The 13220-nt window shown below is 37.6% G+C and overlaps 7 protein-coding genes across 7 annotated transcripts; 2 read left to right on the forward strand and 5 right to left on the reverse strand.

Moving 5' to 3' along the window:
• Positions 1 to 1249: 1249 nt before the first annotated feature.
• GCK72_007754 (uncharacterized protein) lies at positions 1250 to 2026 on the reverse strand (the record flags this gene model as incomplete). The annotated part of the gene is made up of 2 exons (XM_053726425.1): positions 1250 to 1633; positions 1700 to 2026. 2 exons carry the CDS (start codon positions 2024 to 2026, stop codon positions 1250 to 1252), a joined length of 711 nt encoding a protein of 236 aa, XP_053590619.1.
• A 106-nt stretch (positions 2027 to 2132) lies between these two features.
• On the reverse strand, positions 2133 to 2620 carry GCK72_007755 (uncharacterized protein; the record flags this gene model as incomplete). Its single annotated transcript, XM_053726426.1, has 3 exons — positions 2133 to 2198; positions 2247 to 2450; positions 2507 to 2620. 3 exons carry the CDS (start codon positions 2618 to 2620, stop codon positions 2133 to 2135), a joined length of 384 nt encoding a protein of 127 aa, XP_053590620.1.
• Positions 2621 to 3439: 819 nt separating this feature from the next.
• Positions 3440 to 4178, reverse strand: GCK72_007756 (uncharacterized protein; the record flags this gene model as incomplete). Its single annotated transcript, XM_053726427.1, has 4 exons — positions 3440 to 3730; positions 3780 to 3857; positions 3908 to 4045; positions 4161 to 4178. 4 exons carry the CDS (start codon positions 4176 to 4178, stop codon positions 3440 to 3442), a joined length of 525 nt encoding a protein of 174 aa, XP_053590621.1.
• A 3188-nt stretch (positions 4179 to 7366) lies between these two features.
• On the reverse strand, positions 7367 to 8749 carry GCK72_007757 (uncharacterized protein; the record flags this gene model as incomplete). The annotated part of the gene is made up of 3 exons (XM_053726428.1): positions 7367 to 7916; positions 7964 to 8152; positions 8685 to 8749. The coding sequence occupies 3 exons, from the start codon at positions 8747 to 8749 to the stop codon at positions 7367 to 7369; spliced, it is 804 nt and encodes a 267-aa protein (XP_053590622.1).
• A 773-nt stretch (positions 8750 to 9522) lies between these two features.
• On the forward strand, positions 9523 to 9853 carry GCK72_007758 (uncharacterized protein; the record flags this gene model as incomplete). The annotated part of the gene is made up of 2 exons (XM_053726429.1): positions 9523 to 9595; positions 9642 to 9853. The coding sequence occupies 2 exons, from the start codon at positions 9523 to 9525 to the stop codon at positions 9851 to 9853; spliced, it is 285 nt and encodes a 94-aa protein (XP_053590623.1).
• Positions 9854 to 9944: 91 nt separating this feature from the next.
• GCK72_007759 (uncharacterized protein) lies at positions 9945 to 10285 on the reverse strand (the record flags this gene model as incomplete). The annotated part of the gene is made up of 2 exons (XM_053726430.1): positions 9945 to 10207; positions 10255 to 10285. The coding sequence occupies 2 exons, from the start codon at positions 10283 to 10285 to the stop codon at positions 9945 to 9947; spliced, it is 294 nt and encodes a 97-aa protein (XP_053590624.1).
• Positions 10286 to 10528: 243 nt separating this feature from the next.
• Positions 10529 to 11378, forward strand: GCK72_007760 (uncharacterized protein; the record flags this gene model as incomplete). Its single annotated transcript, XM_053726431.1, has 3 exons — positions 10529 to 10676; positions 10981 to 11075; positions 11223 to 11378. The coding sequence occupies 3 exons, from the start codon at positions 10529 to 10531 to the stop codon at positions 11376 to 11378; spliced, it is 399 nt and encodes a 132-aa protein (XP_053590625.1).
• Positions 11379 to 13220: the final 1842 nt, after the last annotated feature.

The following is a 13220-nucleotide window of genomic DNA, read 5'->3' on the forward strand; positions in this document are numbered from 1 at the left end:
AAAACATTATTGAAAAGGTGTATGGAATGAAATATTTACCTTCGCTTATGTTTCTGCTTTCAATGACAACAACAACTCATCCTGCGCTTTCACTTCGTCGTCTTCATTGTCGTCGACCTCCGCGTTGTCATCTTCATCATCATCGTCATCTTGCTCTTCATCCTTCCGAGTTTTCGCTTTCTTCTTCCCATTCTTCTTCGCAGCGACTTTTCTGAAATTAATCCAATTTGAAGTGATCTATAGTTACTAATTATACCTGTGATTGCCTTCAACTATAACCTCGTTGCAATCTGATCGTATCGATACGATACGATTGTGCTCATCGTATCGACACATGCATTGACCCTCCTGCAGCGTTCACTAATGAATTTTACACTTGAAATCACGATTTGACTCACTCTTTCTTGAAGGCGTCAGTGACACGAACGGATGACAAAAACAGCAATAGAGCTCGTAACTTGAAATCTATGAAGTTGAGCTTCTCTATCTTGTGGGCGAGACTCTGGCTGAAGCTGAAAAACATTGAGTGGAATTGAAGAAAACACGTGGTACTTACTGATCTCTGTAGAAATCTCAATTTCCCTTCCACTTTTCTTCTTCAACAAGATCCCTCCAGTGTGGGTTTACGATAATCGGTTTTTGGATTTTAATGCCTTCTCTTTCTGAAATCTGAATTCAAAATATCGTGGTTTCGGAATATTGGGTATTTTTGATTTTAGATAACGATTGCTTTGGATATTCTCACCTTTTCAATTGACTTAATTTTTGTAGATAATCCGTCGAAACTTCGAAATTCCAGCGACGTCTTCTCATCAAAATAGGCGGTTTGAATGGGAGAAAAATCGATAACTGATTGAGACGACGTGGATATTCTGGAAGAGAATAGAAGAATCTGGAAAAGTTGAGTAGGCCTTGACGTTAGTTCAACTGAGCGTGAAAAATATTCCATTTTTCTCTGAAATTTTTTTCAAAAGTTCACGGGTTTTTTTTCAGATAAAAAGTTTGAATTTGAGCAAAAAATTGGAAAAAAGAGAAAGTTTTTTTGCTATGGCTATGGTTGATGAAGTTTGCTATGGCAAGTAGTTACGGCAAGCTTCTTACAACCACGCTCTACCGAAACTGAGAAAAATATTCGGTGACTTTAGAGACTCAGAGAGAAAAGTAGTTTTTGGACAATATCTGCCCAACTTCGATTCCTCGTACCATCTTCAACACACTTCCATTTCGTACCACATCGCATCCAGCTCACTTAGTGGCCATTACTGCTTGGACAGAATTCTGCAAACAAGATCACAGTCCATTTGAATCCAAACATCTCCACTTTGGAGTCTGTGGTTAGATTAAAAATTTTATTTCCTCCGTGATCCACCATCATGACATGATAACGACCTTTTGGAGTGACCACTCTCTTCCGATACATTCTTCCACCACAACTGTGCTCACATCGTTCCGAGCACAGTGTTGGCATGTAGGAATCTTCTAAACTTTGCTGGAATGTTCCAGACTTCCGGACCCAGAGATAACTCGATTCCTTAACTTCTCCTGTACTTCTACTATCACTTTTAGTACACCATTCACAATTTTTCTCGTATTGTTCCAGAAATTGAATGGGGGTTAGGTCGACTTTCAGTTTCTGTAATTAATAATTTGAATTTTTTTTTTTTTTTACCTTGATGAAATTTGAAAATGTTTCACGAACATTATGTACTCCATTTTCAAACGTTCCACCCAGAATCCGTCTCAAGTCACTGGTAGTTTGCTTATCTCTTCTAAATATCGCAGTCATCAAATCGAGAATCTCATTTTGGCAGTAATCTTGGAAGATTTGTCTAATCTCCTTGCAACTGAACAATAGATTGCAGATAGCACTGAGAGAGCATTCTGGATTAGGTGAATTATTCCCAAGGAGCAAGTACCCTTGATCGGACGCCACGAAACGTTTCAATCCGTTTATAGCCATCTCAATCTCCATAGAAATAATTTCACTCCTAGATGATTCATTCCCTTGCCAACCCAAATAATTCATCGGTTCAGTTTCGTTTACTATTGAATTGGTATTGTATTTTCGAAATGACACAAGAAATAAATTTATTTTGAACAGCTGAAAAAGCTAATATTCACACGATTTGAGTTCAATTTTTGCAACACTCTTCGAATGTCTCGACCATCTTCTTGGCGAGAACATCCAGAGAGATTTTCTGAAATAAGAAATTGTCTAATTCTATCATTTTTTCACGTTTTGATACCTCCCCGCTGTCGCATACCAACTTGGACATCTTCTCAATTCTCTCGTTAGTCTCATCTCCGGGCATTCCCCACGACATTAGATCGCAAATCTTCACAACATAGTATTTCTTAATTTTGACAACATCTTGAGATTCGTCTGGCGATTCGACAACGCTTCTAGCTAATCTCTCGAATATTTGCAATACTTGGTGGTTGGAAATCTCCTAAAATAACAATATTTTCTAATAAAAACATTTCTGAAAATGAATGAAGTACTTACCTTGTCGTCTGTTTCTAGTTCCAATCCCAACAATAAGGAATGTTCCAATCCCTCATCTTCGCAACGTGATGCAAGAAAATATTTCACGTAATTGAAAAATTTGTGAATCCTCATTACAGTACTCGATCTAGAAGAAAACAAGTTTCTTGAAATTCTTGAATAAAAGAGACGTTTTGAAACCACAAGTTTCCAAAACAAGAGAGCTCGAAACTTTCTCTTTTTGAAATCTCATGTCAAAATGTCGCGGTTTCGGAAAATCCGATATTTCTGATTACGATTGTTTTGGGTTCTCACCTTTTCAGTTGATTAATCAATAATCCGTTGAAACTTCGACAAGATGGGAGGTTTCAATCGAAGAAAAACCGAGAACTGATGAGACGACGTGGATCTTGTGGAAGAGAATAGAAGAATTTGGAAAAGTAGAGTAGGCCTTGACGTTAGTTCAAGTGAGCGTGAAAAATATTCCATTTTTCTCTGAAATTTTTTCAAAAGTTCACGAATCTTTTTTTCAGATAAAAAATTTGAATTTGAGCAAAAAATTGGAAAAAAGAGAAAACACACGTGATTTTTTTTTGATTTGATGAAGGTGATTTTTTTTTTGATTTGACGACTATAATTACATTCTCTCAAAAAACTGGAATGTAGTGGCGCTTCTAAGATGTGACAAGCGGAAGAGATTGTGGGGGCGCAGACAGTTAGAGTGTCTAACTGTCTGCGTCTCACAAAAATGTAGTTTAGCGTGCAACAGGTCGAATTAGCTGCAATTTTCAGAAGTTATAGAGTGAACCCTTATTGATATTTTACTCAAAGATCAAGAGAAATCTTTAATTTTTGGAGGTTTCAATGGCCAATTTTTCCTTGCTTTTCATCATAGTTTCTGCACTTCTCAACAGTTTTCTTCATTTTGAACACCTTTAATACAAATCAATTAATTCAATTAAATCCAATAAGTTTCAGAATAGCCAAATGGGTACATGAATACATTACATAAAAAATCGGAACATTTGATTGATCTTCATCCAGTTTCAGAATAACATATCCCGGACACACTCTCTCATCACCGTAGCAAAAATACGTCTTGATTGACGATAACGCTGAGACGACGTCCACAAACTGTGAGAAACTCTTATTTGTCCATCGCAGTTTAATAATTCGACACGTTGTCCAAATTGAAAAAATAATTTCAGGGAGTGTTCGTCTGTTGTCGATTTCGCGATTGGTATCCTGAAACCATAGTTGGGGTGCTAGAAGACTCGGAAATGAGAAATCAAACCTCCATGAAACGGCGCTTCCCATAAAACGGCACAGTGCAAAATAACCAGTTGTCTCCTTCCTCATGATTCACCACAATCTGAAAAAAAACGTGTTCTTGGTTTTTCACATTTTGCCCGAAAAACTCACGGTGATGTTTGTCTTCAGGATGTTTGACACACATACTGGAACAGCATCGGATTTTCTATTCACACACTGTTCGAGTTCCGCATACCAATTGTTTGGTGTTCTGCCTGGACTACGGAGAGGTGCGATCAGCGATCGACTCTGAAATCGATATAACTAATTATAATTTAGCAATATATTACTTAAATTTAAATTTGTTATTTTATGCAAAATGTATCAGGATTTAATCTAAATATGACCAAATTTAACTTTTTACAAATATATTTGAACCCATATACCTAGTTTTGACCTGAGGATCCCAAAAATGACTAAAAAATTTGAAGCTTAACATTTTCTGCACCAATTTGAGTGCTTGAGGCAAATTTTGTGTCTTTTTTACTTTCTGGTATAGTTTTTGAATGAATCAAATTGAGCTAGAAGTTATCAATTCGCAAAGTATTTCCTTGCTATTTTTGCACTTTTTCATCGCTAAAAGAGACATTTTCGAACAATTGACATTGACGATTGATAACTTCTTAGGATCTGCTCGTACAAAAAGTTGTCAACTACAAAAATGGAGCTCTATTTGTGATCTATACACTCCATAAAAATCAATATTGTGAGACTATCAGGGAGGCCGTGTCACAGTCACAAAAGTTGACTATTTTCAACTAAAAACTGCATGTGTCGCATTCTTTATGGCCAGTGCTGTCTTTTGATATAAACCGCATGTAACTCGACTCGGGGAAAAATCAGATCTTACGGCGCGTCCAAAGTTGCTACAAAATAGCAAAAACGACAAATCTGCGGCGGCCAAAGTTGATTTGTAGATTTGCAGGTTTGCAATTATGGGCTATTGCTTATCCTTAATTTTTCTACTCTGAAACCTGAAAATCTACAAATTTGCAACTTTCTGCGCTTTCAAGGTTTTATTTCAAATACGAAAAAAACGAAAATGTTCAGAAATTTACCAAAAAGTAGAAAATCATAAACAAGTCTCAAAAAACACCGGTAAACCGGTAATTCTTTTTAGGGCTCGAGCTTGCAGACAAAATTACCTTCAAAAAAATCTGATGATAAATTTACTTACTTCATCACTTCAAATCGCAAGATAATATTAGAATTCCATTAAAATTAAAAAATATTATAATTAAGGTATCTGCATACAATGGTGTGGTTGGGTGAGTCTCCATGCTATCTCACAGGTCGGTCAACATTGAGACCATGACATTGAGAAATATAATGGAGCATAGTGGAGACGCAGAAAAATGTTAGAAGGTTGAATGCCTCGGAGATAGGTGAGGTAATGGGGGCGAAGAGAGAAACCTGTTTCTGCAGGCAGTTGTGTCAGCGTCTCCACTATTCTCCATTATATCTCGCAGGGTCATTGATTTATTGTTGAATCGCTGTTGACCAGTGGAGACGCAGGACAAGCTATTCCCTCTCCTAACTATACTACATCATTGTATGTAGATGCCTTACTGGATAGGTGTCGACGATTTTATGGAATTCTAATGTTATTTATTATATTGCGAAAGGACAACCACAACAAAAAAATAAGATTTTTGCATTTTTGGAATCCTCAAGTCAAAAAGCTAGATTTGGTCCCTTATAGATTTTATTATGACACATTTTGATACATAATTGAAAAACAAATTACAATCTGAGTAATTATATCAATTTCAGAGTCGAGTCGATTGCTAACTTATAGCTTGGTGAAAGTTGTTGTCACTGGGCACGATATTTGTTCATTCTTTGACAACAGACTATTGTTGACTGGATCAGTTATTGATGGCTCTCAGTTGCGCTGTAAGTTTCAGTAATTTGATACCTGAGAAAAACGAATCCAGTTTTCAGAATGACCGATGTTTACATCATGAGTGCCAAATGGTTCCAAACGTTTATCGACTTTTCCCGTTTCAATGTCGACGACCAGTTGAGGATTCAATTCAAATTCGCCGAGAAGGAGATGGTGAACATTTTCAAGAAAAATATGCTAGTTGTCCCATTCGACTCAAACAATCAATGAAAAGTAGCAGATGTAATCAACCCGGCCGGAGCATTTGAAACAAAAGCTTGCCGTGCACACTCATGTTTTTTTGACTCCAAACGGGATATGACGGATTACAATGTTGCTGAAAACGTTCGATGGTCGATATAAGAATGGCTACAGCGGGAGGCACGTCCAAACAGAAGTACTTGGTGGCAATTCAACTACAATAGGATTATAGTGATTACACCATTCTCTATTTTATTGTATCACTAAACTTTGTTCGAAATCACACTAAAAGAATTTAATTTTGCATAAAGACTATTGACGATGTTTGCTTTCCAATCAGTATTGTTTTCACAAATACATGAATAACTTTACATATACCGTACCCCTCAAAAGTGTATTAAGTTTAGCTTTTTTCAGTTAAATATGCTCTACTTTGGGAGTGTGTCACAGTAAAACTAACTGTCACACGAAATAACTTTTTATAGGATCGAACAAACCAGGAATATAACTCCATTTTTGTAGTTGACAACTTTTCTGTACGGACATTGCCAAGAGAGTTATAGTAATTTTAAGCGGACAGCTCAAAAATCGCACTAATTTGCACTGAACTGCGGCGATTTGAGGGAGAAATTAATTTGTCGATATGTAACTCTCTAGGGAGTGTCCGTACAGAAAAGTTGTCAACTACAAAAATGGAGCTCTACTCTTTATCTGCTCAATCACCTAAAACGTTTTTTGTGGGACAGTTAGTTTTATTGTGTCACCCTTTCAAAGTTGTGGAATATCAATTGAAAAAGACCAAACTAAATATACTTTTGAGCGGTATTGTATGTTTCCGTTGCAAAAGTGAATTAAAGCTCTGAAATCATTGTACAATTTTCTACTGAATTGTATTTGTCTCCACTTGACCGTACCATTTCACAGTCAGATGCAGAACCTTTTCGAAAAAAATGTTTATTGTTCCAAACTCTTTATCGAGAACGGTCACATTTATGAGTTTCGGAAAGAAAAAAGAAAGGGAGAAACGTGTTCTGAGTTTGACATTACCAATCTTTTTACGGTCTCTTGTTTGCTTGGAAATCAAAAAACCGGAAGTGTTGTGTCGACACGGGTATAAAACTCATTTGGACATTACTGAAGAATTGGGATGAAAGGTGATCTTTTTGCTTTTATTTTAGAAGATTTAAATAATATATTTGAACCTCCAGATAACCAAAATCTTGTTTACATGTTTTAGTGATAAAAATATCTACTGATAAAAAACTATAGTGTGTGTTTGTTTGCATATCGTGATACTATCAAAACTCCAACTTTCCAGTTTCAGAATACGATTTTTTCAAACTGAAATTTTTTCAACTTTGTCTACAAGTTTCTGATAAGGTTCAGTCCAAGCCTTGATAGCTACAAAACACTCATTTTTTTGAAATTTCCATCATGATGCACATTTTGGAATACATTTATTGCTTGTAAAACCTTTAAACAACTCAAACAGGACGAATAACGGCATGAAATCCTGTATCACGGTTTCCTCCAGTAGCATTTCCAGGTTCATACTTTACTGTAGCATAGTTGAAGGATGCGTAACTTGCAAATGGTTCCCTACTATAAGTTCCGGAGAACTCCCCAATATTGGTTCCAAACTCATCATAAATATTCAACGATCCATAGGTTCTCCAGTAATCAAAAAATATTCCGACTCTATATGGACCAAGTGCTGCCACGCGCCAGGTACAGTAAGACATGACGTCAGGGACTTGAGGCCAGCGAAAGGTGGAAAATGAGCCAGGAGAGAGAACAAAAGTAGAGTTGCAGTTAGAAGAATCAAGAACAATTTCAGGGTGAGTTTCCTTGGAAGTGACTTCAGGAGTAAATGGTATGATTTTTTGCCTGCACAGAAAATCAAACTGCAGGTTACAATCCACTCGAGACCAAAACCCATCTCCCTGGACGTCCATCACTAGACACATTCCTCTGTTGGTGTCCAGAGGATTCATATAGTCAAAATCCCAGTCAGTACCGTCTATCCAGCTCAATCTGAAAAAAAAACTTTCAAGTTCTCAAAGTCTAAACTTCCAACTGACCTATCAGTCATCAATGCGGACTGGGCTCCAATATATATTCTACTAATATTTGTTCCTCTATAAATATTCTTGATATAGTCCACCTCCATTTTCGAATGAATCGATGTCAATATTCCATTATAGTGTGGACAAGCGTATGCTGCCTCCGTAGCATTTGATGGTGAATAGCCAAACCCCAGACCCGCAGACCTGAAGTAACAATTGCCATTGTAAATAAATTCACAAGAGAAAGCAACAGTTCTTGAACTTTATAAAATTAAATTTGATAATATAGAAGAAGAAAAAATACCTTCTTCCGTGGATGGCGCTTCACAAATATATGGGTACAAAGGCATCATAGAATTTCTGTCATTATTGCACCATGTGGTGACCCATTGGGCCCTTGTTGATTCTGAACTTCTGGAGAGATACATTATAGTGCAACTGGGTATTCCATTGGATGAGCTAAGAAGGAAATTGTTATAAGACGTCGCGTTTCCTGAGCCATCATCCCAATAACATGAATCGGGGGTGCTACTGAAGCAGCTCAGACCGATTCAAGTTTGAAGTAAACCTGCATCACTAGCAAAGTTATAAACTAAGCGGTTGTCCTGAAAATAAACTTTTTATCGATTAGCACAGCACGCTTCTTACAACGGCGCTCCACCGAAATCGAAGAAAATTGCGTGTGAGGCATTTCGTTGGAGCGCAGTTGTAAGAACTGTGTCGTACCCATACTCACAATAGCATTCCTGACAATTGCCAAGGTACCTCCGGTAGCTGTACAGTTTCTTTCAGCATCGCCATGAGATGCAGGCTCCCAGAACACTTTCAAACATTTGGTGCCGCCAACCACAAAATATTCTTTTGGACAGAAAATGCAAAATGCAACAGAAATAAAAATCGAGAGAAATAGGAGAACTCGCATTTTATCACACAATTCTTATCTGTAAAGAGTTTTTATACACGTGTCGACACAACACTTCCGATTTTTTGATTTCCAGGCAAACACTGATAAGAGACCGTAAAAAGATTGGTTACGTCAAACTCTAAACACGTTTCTCACTTCTTTCAATTTCCGAAGCGCATAAATATGACCGTTCATGATAAATAGTTTGGAACAATAAACATTTTGAAAAAATAGTCATACATCTGACAAAGGAATGGTACAGTTGGTTGTCGTTTTAAGTGGAACAATGAAGCACAAACATGGAAATGCTACTGGAGGAAGCCGTGATACAGGATTTCATGCTGTTCTTCGACCTGTTTGAGTTTTGTTTTAAAATAAAAGCAATACATTGATTCCCAAGTGTGCATTATATTGAAATCTCAAAATTAAGTGTTTTTGGGAATTGTCGGAAACTTGAAGACACATTTCAGAAATGTATAGAAAAACTGTAGGGCGACTGAAACTGGAAAAATGTAAAATTTTGAACATCAAAACTGTAAAGAGGAACAAAAAATACCTTTGGGAAGTATCAATTTTGAAATTAATCGGATTCCGACTGTTCTTCGTTCTTTTGAAATCTTGATAAGAAACTATCAATTAGAAAAAAACAAAAAAATGCTCATTTCACAAAATGACCACACGAAATGATATCAAATTCAGAATCTTGATAAATGGCGGTTCCGTTGGTTGGTTCTGTAGAGATTGTGAGTTTCATTCCTCTCAAAACTTCAAATCTTCAATCTTTTCCAGACTACCAATCAGATAAGTATGCCAAATGCGCGGAAGACGAGACATGCAAGACAACAGATGATGACTATCATTTCTGTTGTAACCACTTCAATTACTGTAACTTCTACAGTACCAATTGGTTCTTCTGGGTCATTTTCTTTCTGGTGGCTTTTATAATCGTTGGATTGATAGGTGTATTTATTTGGAGATATCGGAAGAAACGGCGTGGTTGAGGAGCAGACAATTATGAAGACCCTGATGATACTGTTTAGTGAAATAAAGATTGTATAATGCATTGAAATTTTATTCAATAAAAAAACAAATCTAATGAGTTTCATCTGTCTTCGAGTTCTCCACATCTTCCAGATCCCCTCCACCGCCACTCCCTCTCTGCATACGAAGATACCGTAAAACACATGTAATCACCGATCCGACAATCAACGCGATAAAGATGACGACCATGCACCAGAAGAACCAGGTGGTACTGTAGAATGAGCAGTAGTCGTATATTTCACAGCAGACATGGTATTGTTCGCTAGTCGATTGGCAGGAGGCATCGCAGTTTTTGTAGGCATCCGATTTGAAATCTGGAAAATAATTACTAAAACTTAGAAAAATAACTTCAAAAACTCACAAATTTGACAATTATCCGTTTCGTGTATCATCGTTCGATTGTTAGAGAAATACTGGGAAATGAATTGGATTTTTCCATTTTTTATCTTAAAATGACATTTCAAAAAATGAAGCGTGACCCCCAAGGGTTTTTGATATTCCCAATAAAGATACGGTGATAACCTTCCACGTAAACGTTTAGCGCCGCCCCCTGTTTTCTTATCGATCGATATCGATCGATAAAATCAGTTTTATTTAGAAGTTAGTATCAGTTCGTGTTTCACTCTGTCTCAACAATGGCACATTCTGATGAAATGAAAGCTGCAATGTTTGCTTTTTTTTTTCTGGATACGTTTCCTCCAGAGGAAGTAGAAAACGTGAAGAAAAGATACAACGCTGGAGACGCTGATACTATAAAGGGTGTGAAAAGACACTGCCCATACTGTAAGTTTTTTAATGAACTCCTTTGTTGCAACGCGATATTGTCTACAGTACCACTCAAAAAGTTATTAAATGTTGGTTTTCTGACCGTAACTTGTTTCCAATTGGTAGGATCACTCTCAGATTTCGGGAAAACATTTACCGTTCTGAGTAAAAAATCATGTTTCACTAGTTTTTTGTAACATTTTCATAAAATTCGTATAGCTTTGTATAATTACGCTCCAAAGTTTTAGGCTGATCCGACCAATTTGATAGAAGTTATGGTCGAAAAACCAAAAGTTTCAGCGGTACTGTATATACATTTCAGTTGTCGATACCGACGCTTATGCAAAAGGCAATAAGGATTTGAACAGCTACAAAATTTGCTGTGAAGTGTTCGACTACTGCTCGTTCTACGTTCAGGTGAGTTCTCAGCTGTTTCCATAACTACATCTTGACTCGGAAATCTTCTCTCGTAAGATCACGCCAATAAAAGTTCGAACTTATCGGCGTTCGCTAAATAACGCTTTCATTTAATAATGACTAGTTTTGCTCAAATCTCTTTTCCAGACATGGTTCTACTTAGTCTGTGGAGGTGTTGCTCTTCTCATCGTCATTATTCTGATTGTCGTCTTTTTCTTTTGTTGTAAGAAAAGAGGTCGTGGTGGTAGTGAAGATGTGGAATCGATCGAGACAAGTGATGCTACTGACAAAGAGGATTATTGAGTGATTTATTTTGTTGACACAACGATTTGATAAAGGCATTGGATTTTCTGGATTACGGATTTAGAATCTGGAAATTTCTCAACCAAAGTACAACAGCATGATTGTTGTTGACAACTTTTTCTGTACGGACACTCTCTAGAGAGTTATGGTCATTTTAAGGGGACAGCTCAAAAATCGCTCTATTTTGCACTGCGACGATTTGAAGGAGAAATTACTTTGTCAATACGTAACTTGCTAGGGAGTGTCCGTAATGTTCTTTTATAATTGTTGGATTGATTGGTATATGTATTTGGCTTTGGCGAAAGAATCGGCGTAATGATGTGGAAAACATTGAAATTTTATTCAATTAAAAAACAAATCTGATGAGTTTCATTTGACTTCGAGCTCTCCACCTCTTCCAAATCCCCTCCACCGCCACTCCCTCTCTGCATACGAAGATACTGTCAGGGGGCGATAGGAAAGAAGAGCAGGAAATAGCACACGCCCCTTTATGTGAAGCGTCAAGAAGAGAGGACGCAGAGAAAAGGAAGGGCGCAGAGAAATGTGAGGACGCCGACTAGTCAGTCGGGCTCCATGCACCGATCATGGATGGTGACCGAGAGACCACCTCCTCGGTCCCATCCTCTTATTCATATATCCTTCCTTTTATATTTACTCGCTTATATATATTTAATCCTTATTTATCCTTATTCAATAAACCCCTTTATTCTAAATGTGTTCTGTTATGTAATGTATATGAAAAGACCGCCACCTAGACCCCACCAGAGGTCTAGGTCCCGGTATACAGACTGGAAGACATGATCCCACCGAGGAACATGTAACATGGAGGTCCCACACCGAACTCAACCCAAGGGTCGCAGGATCCAGAGTCCGATGGGCTATTTATCCACCCCAGTCTATATACATTCATTTCAGTACATAATAAAGAGAAAACCCAAACCCCTTTTGTTTGTATTGTTTGAATGCACCGGGTTTTTCTCTGAGTGTTCAGTCTAAGAAATCACCTCTGAGCGGCAGAATAGTGGAGGAATGTAGTTCAGAGATGCATCCGCTATAAGATTTCGGAATAGCTAACCGAAATTTTTACCACTATTCTCCTCAAACCAACCTGCTGGATTTGAGCATGCCAGAGTATACTGCATAGGATTATCTTCGCCATCACCAAATCGACAAGTTCATCTTCGAAGAGGATAAGGACAGGCATGTTGTATTAGTTTTTATCGAAATTCACCGCTACACCTGGTACCATGTCACTGTATATCTCTCTTTTTGTAAATTTTTGTATTTTTGTGTTGCTTACGGTTGAGATTCAACCCTCATGCACCCCTCACCACTTATGCATGAACCGTCTGTAACGTTAGTTTGTTTTGATACGACACCTGGAAGGACCTTATGTTGGACCAAATAAGACAACCTTATCCAGCGAATATGGTAGTTTCGTATTCGATCCAGGAATTGAGCCAGAGAAAATATTAAGAATCCACGAGAAGAAAAAAAAAAGAAGATCTCCGACGTAGGCAGGCTGGATACTGCAGAAGAAGAAAACACGTGGAAGTTGCAACTATGGATGGAAAATTTTGATCGGAGACGTATCATAATTGAAGTTATGACACCCCCGCTGGGAATTGGCCTGGTCTCCTTGAACCACTCGGGAAGGACGTACCCGCGGCTAGAAGAGGGCTAGCCTCCGGGAAAGTGAAAGGAAAAAAATTAAAAATTGTAAAAATGTGCTCGTCGTGTAAATTTTAGTTTTGTTTTGTTGTAAAATTTTGTTTTGAACTTTGTCAGGTAACGTTTGTGCGAACTCCTCTCCACCGGACTAAAAATTAGCTCCGCAATGGA

This window comes from Caenorhabditis remanei, chromosome II, assembly GCF_010183535.1.
Source record: "Caenorhabditis remanei strain PX506 chromosome II, whole genome shotgun sequence".
Taxonomy (NCBI): domain Eukaryota; kingdom Metazoa; phylum Nematoda; class Chromadorea; order Rhabditida; family Rhabditidae; genus Caenorhabditis; species Caenorhabditis remanei.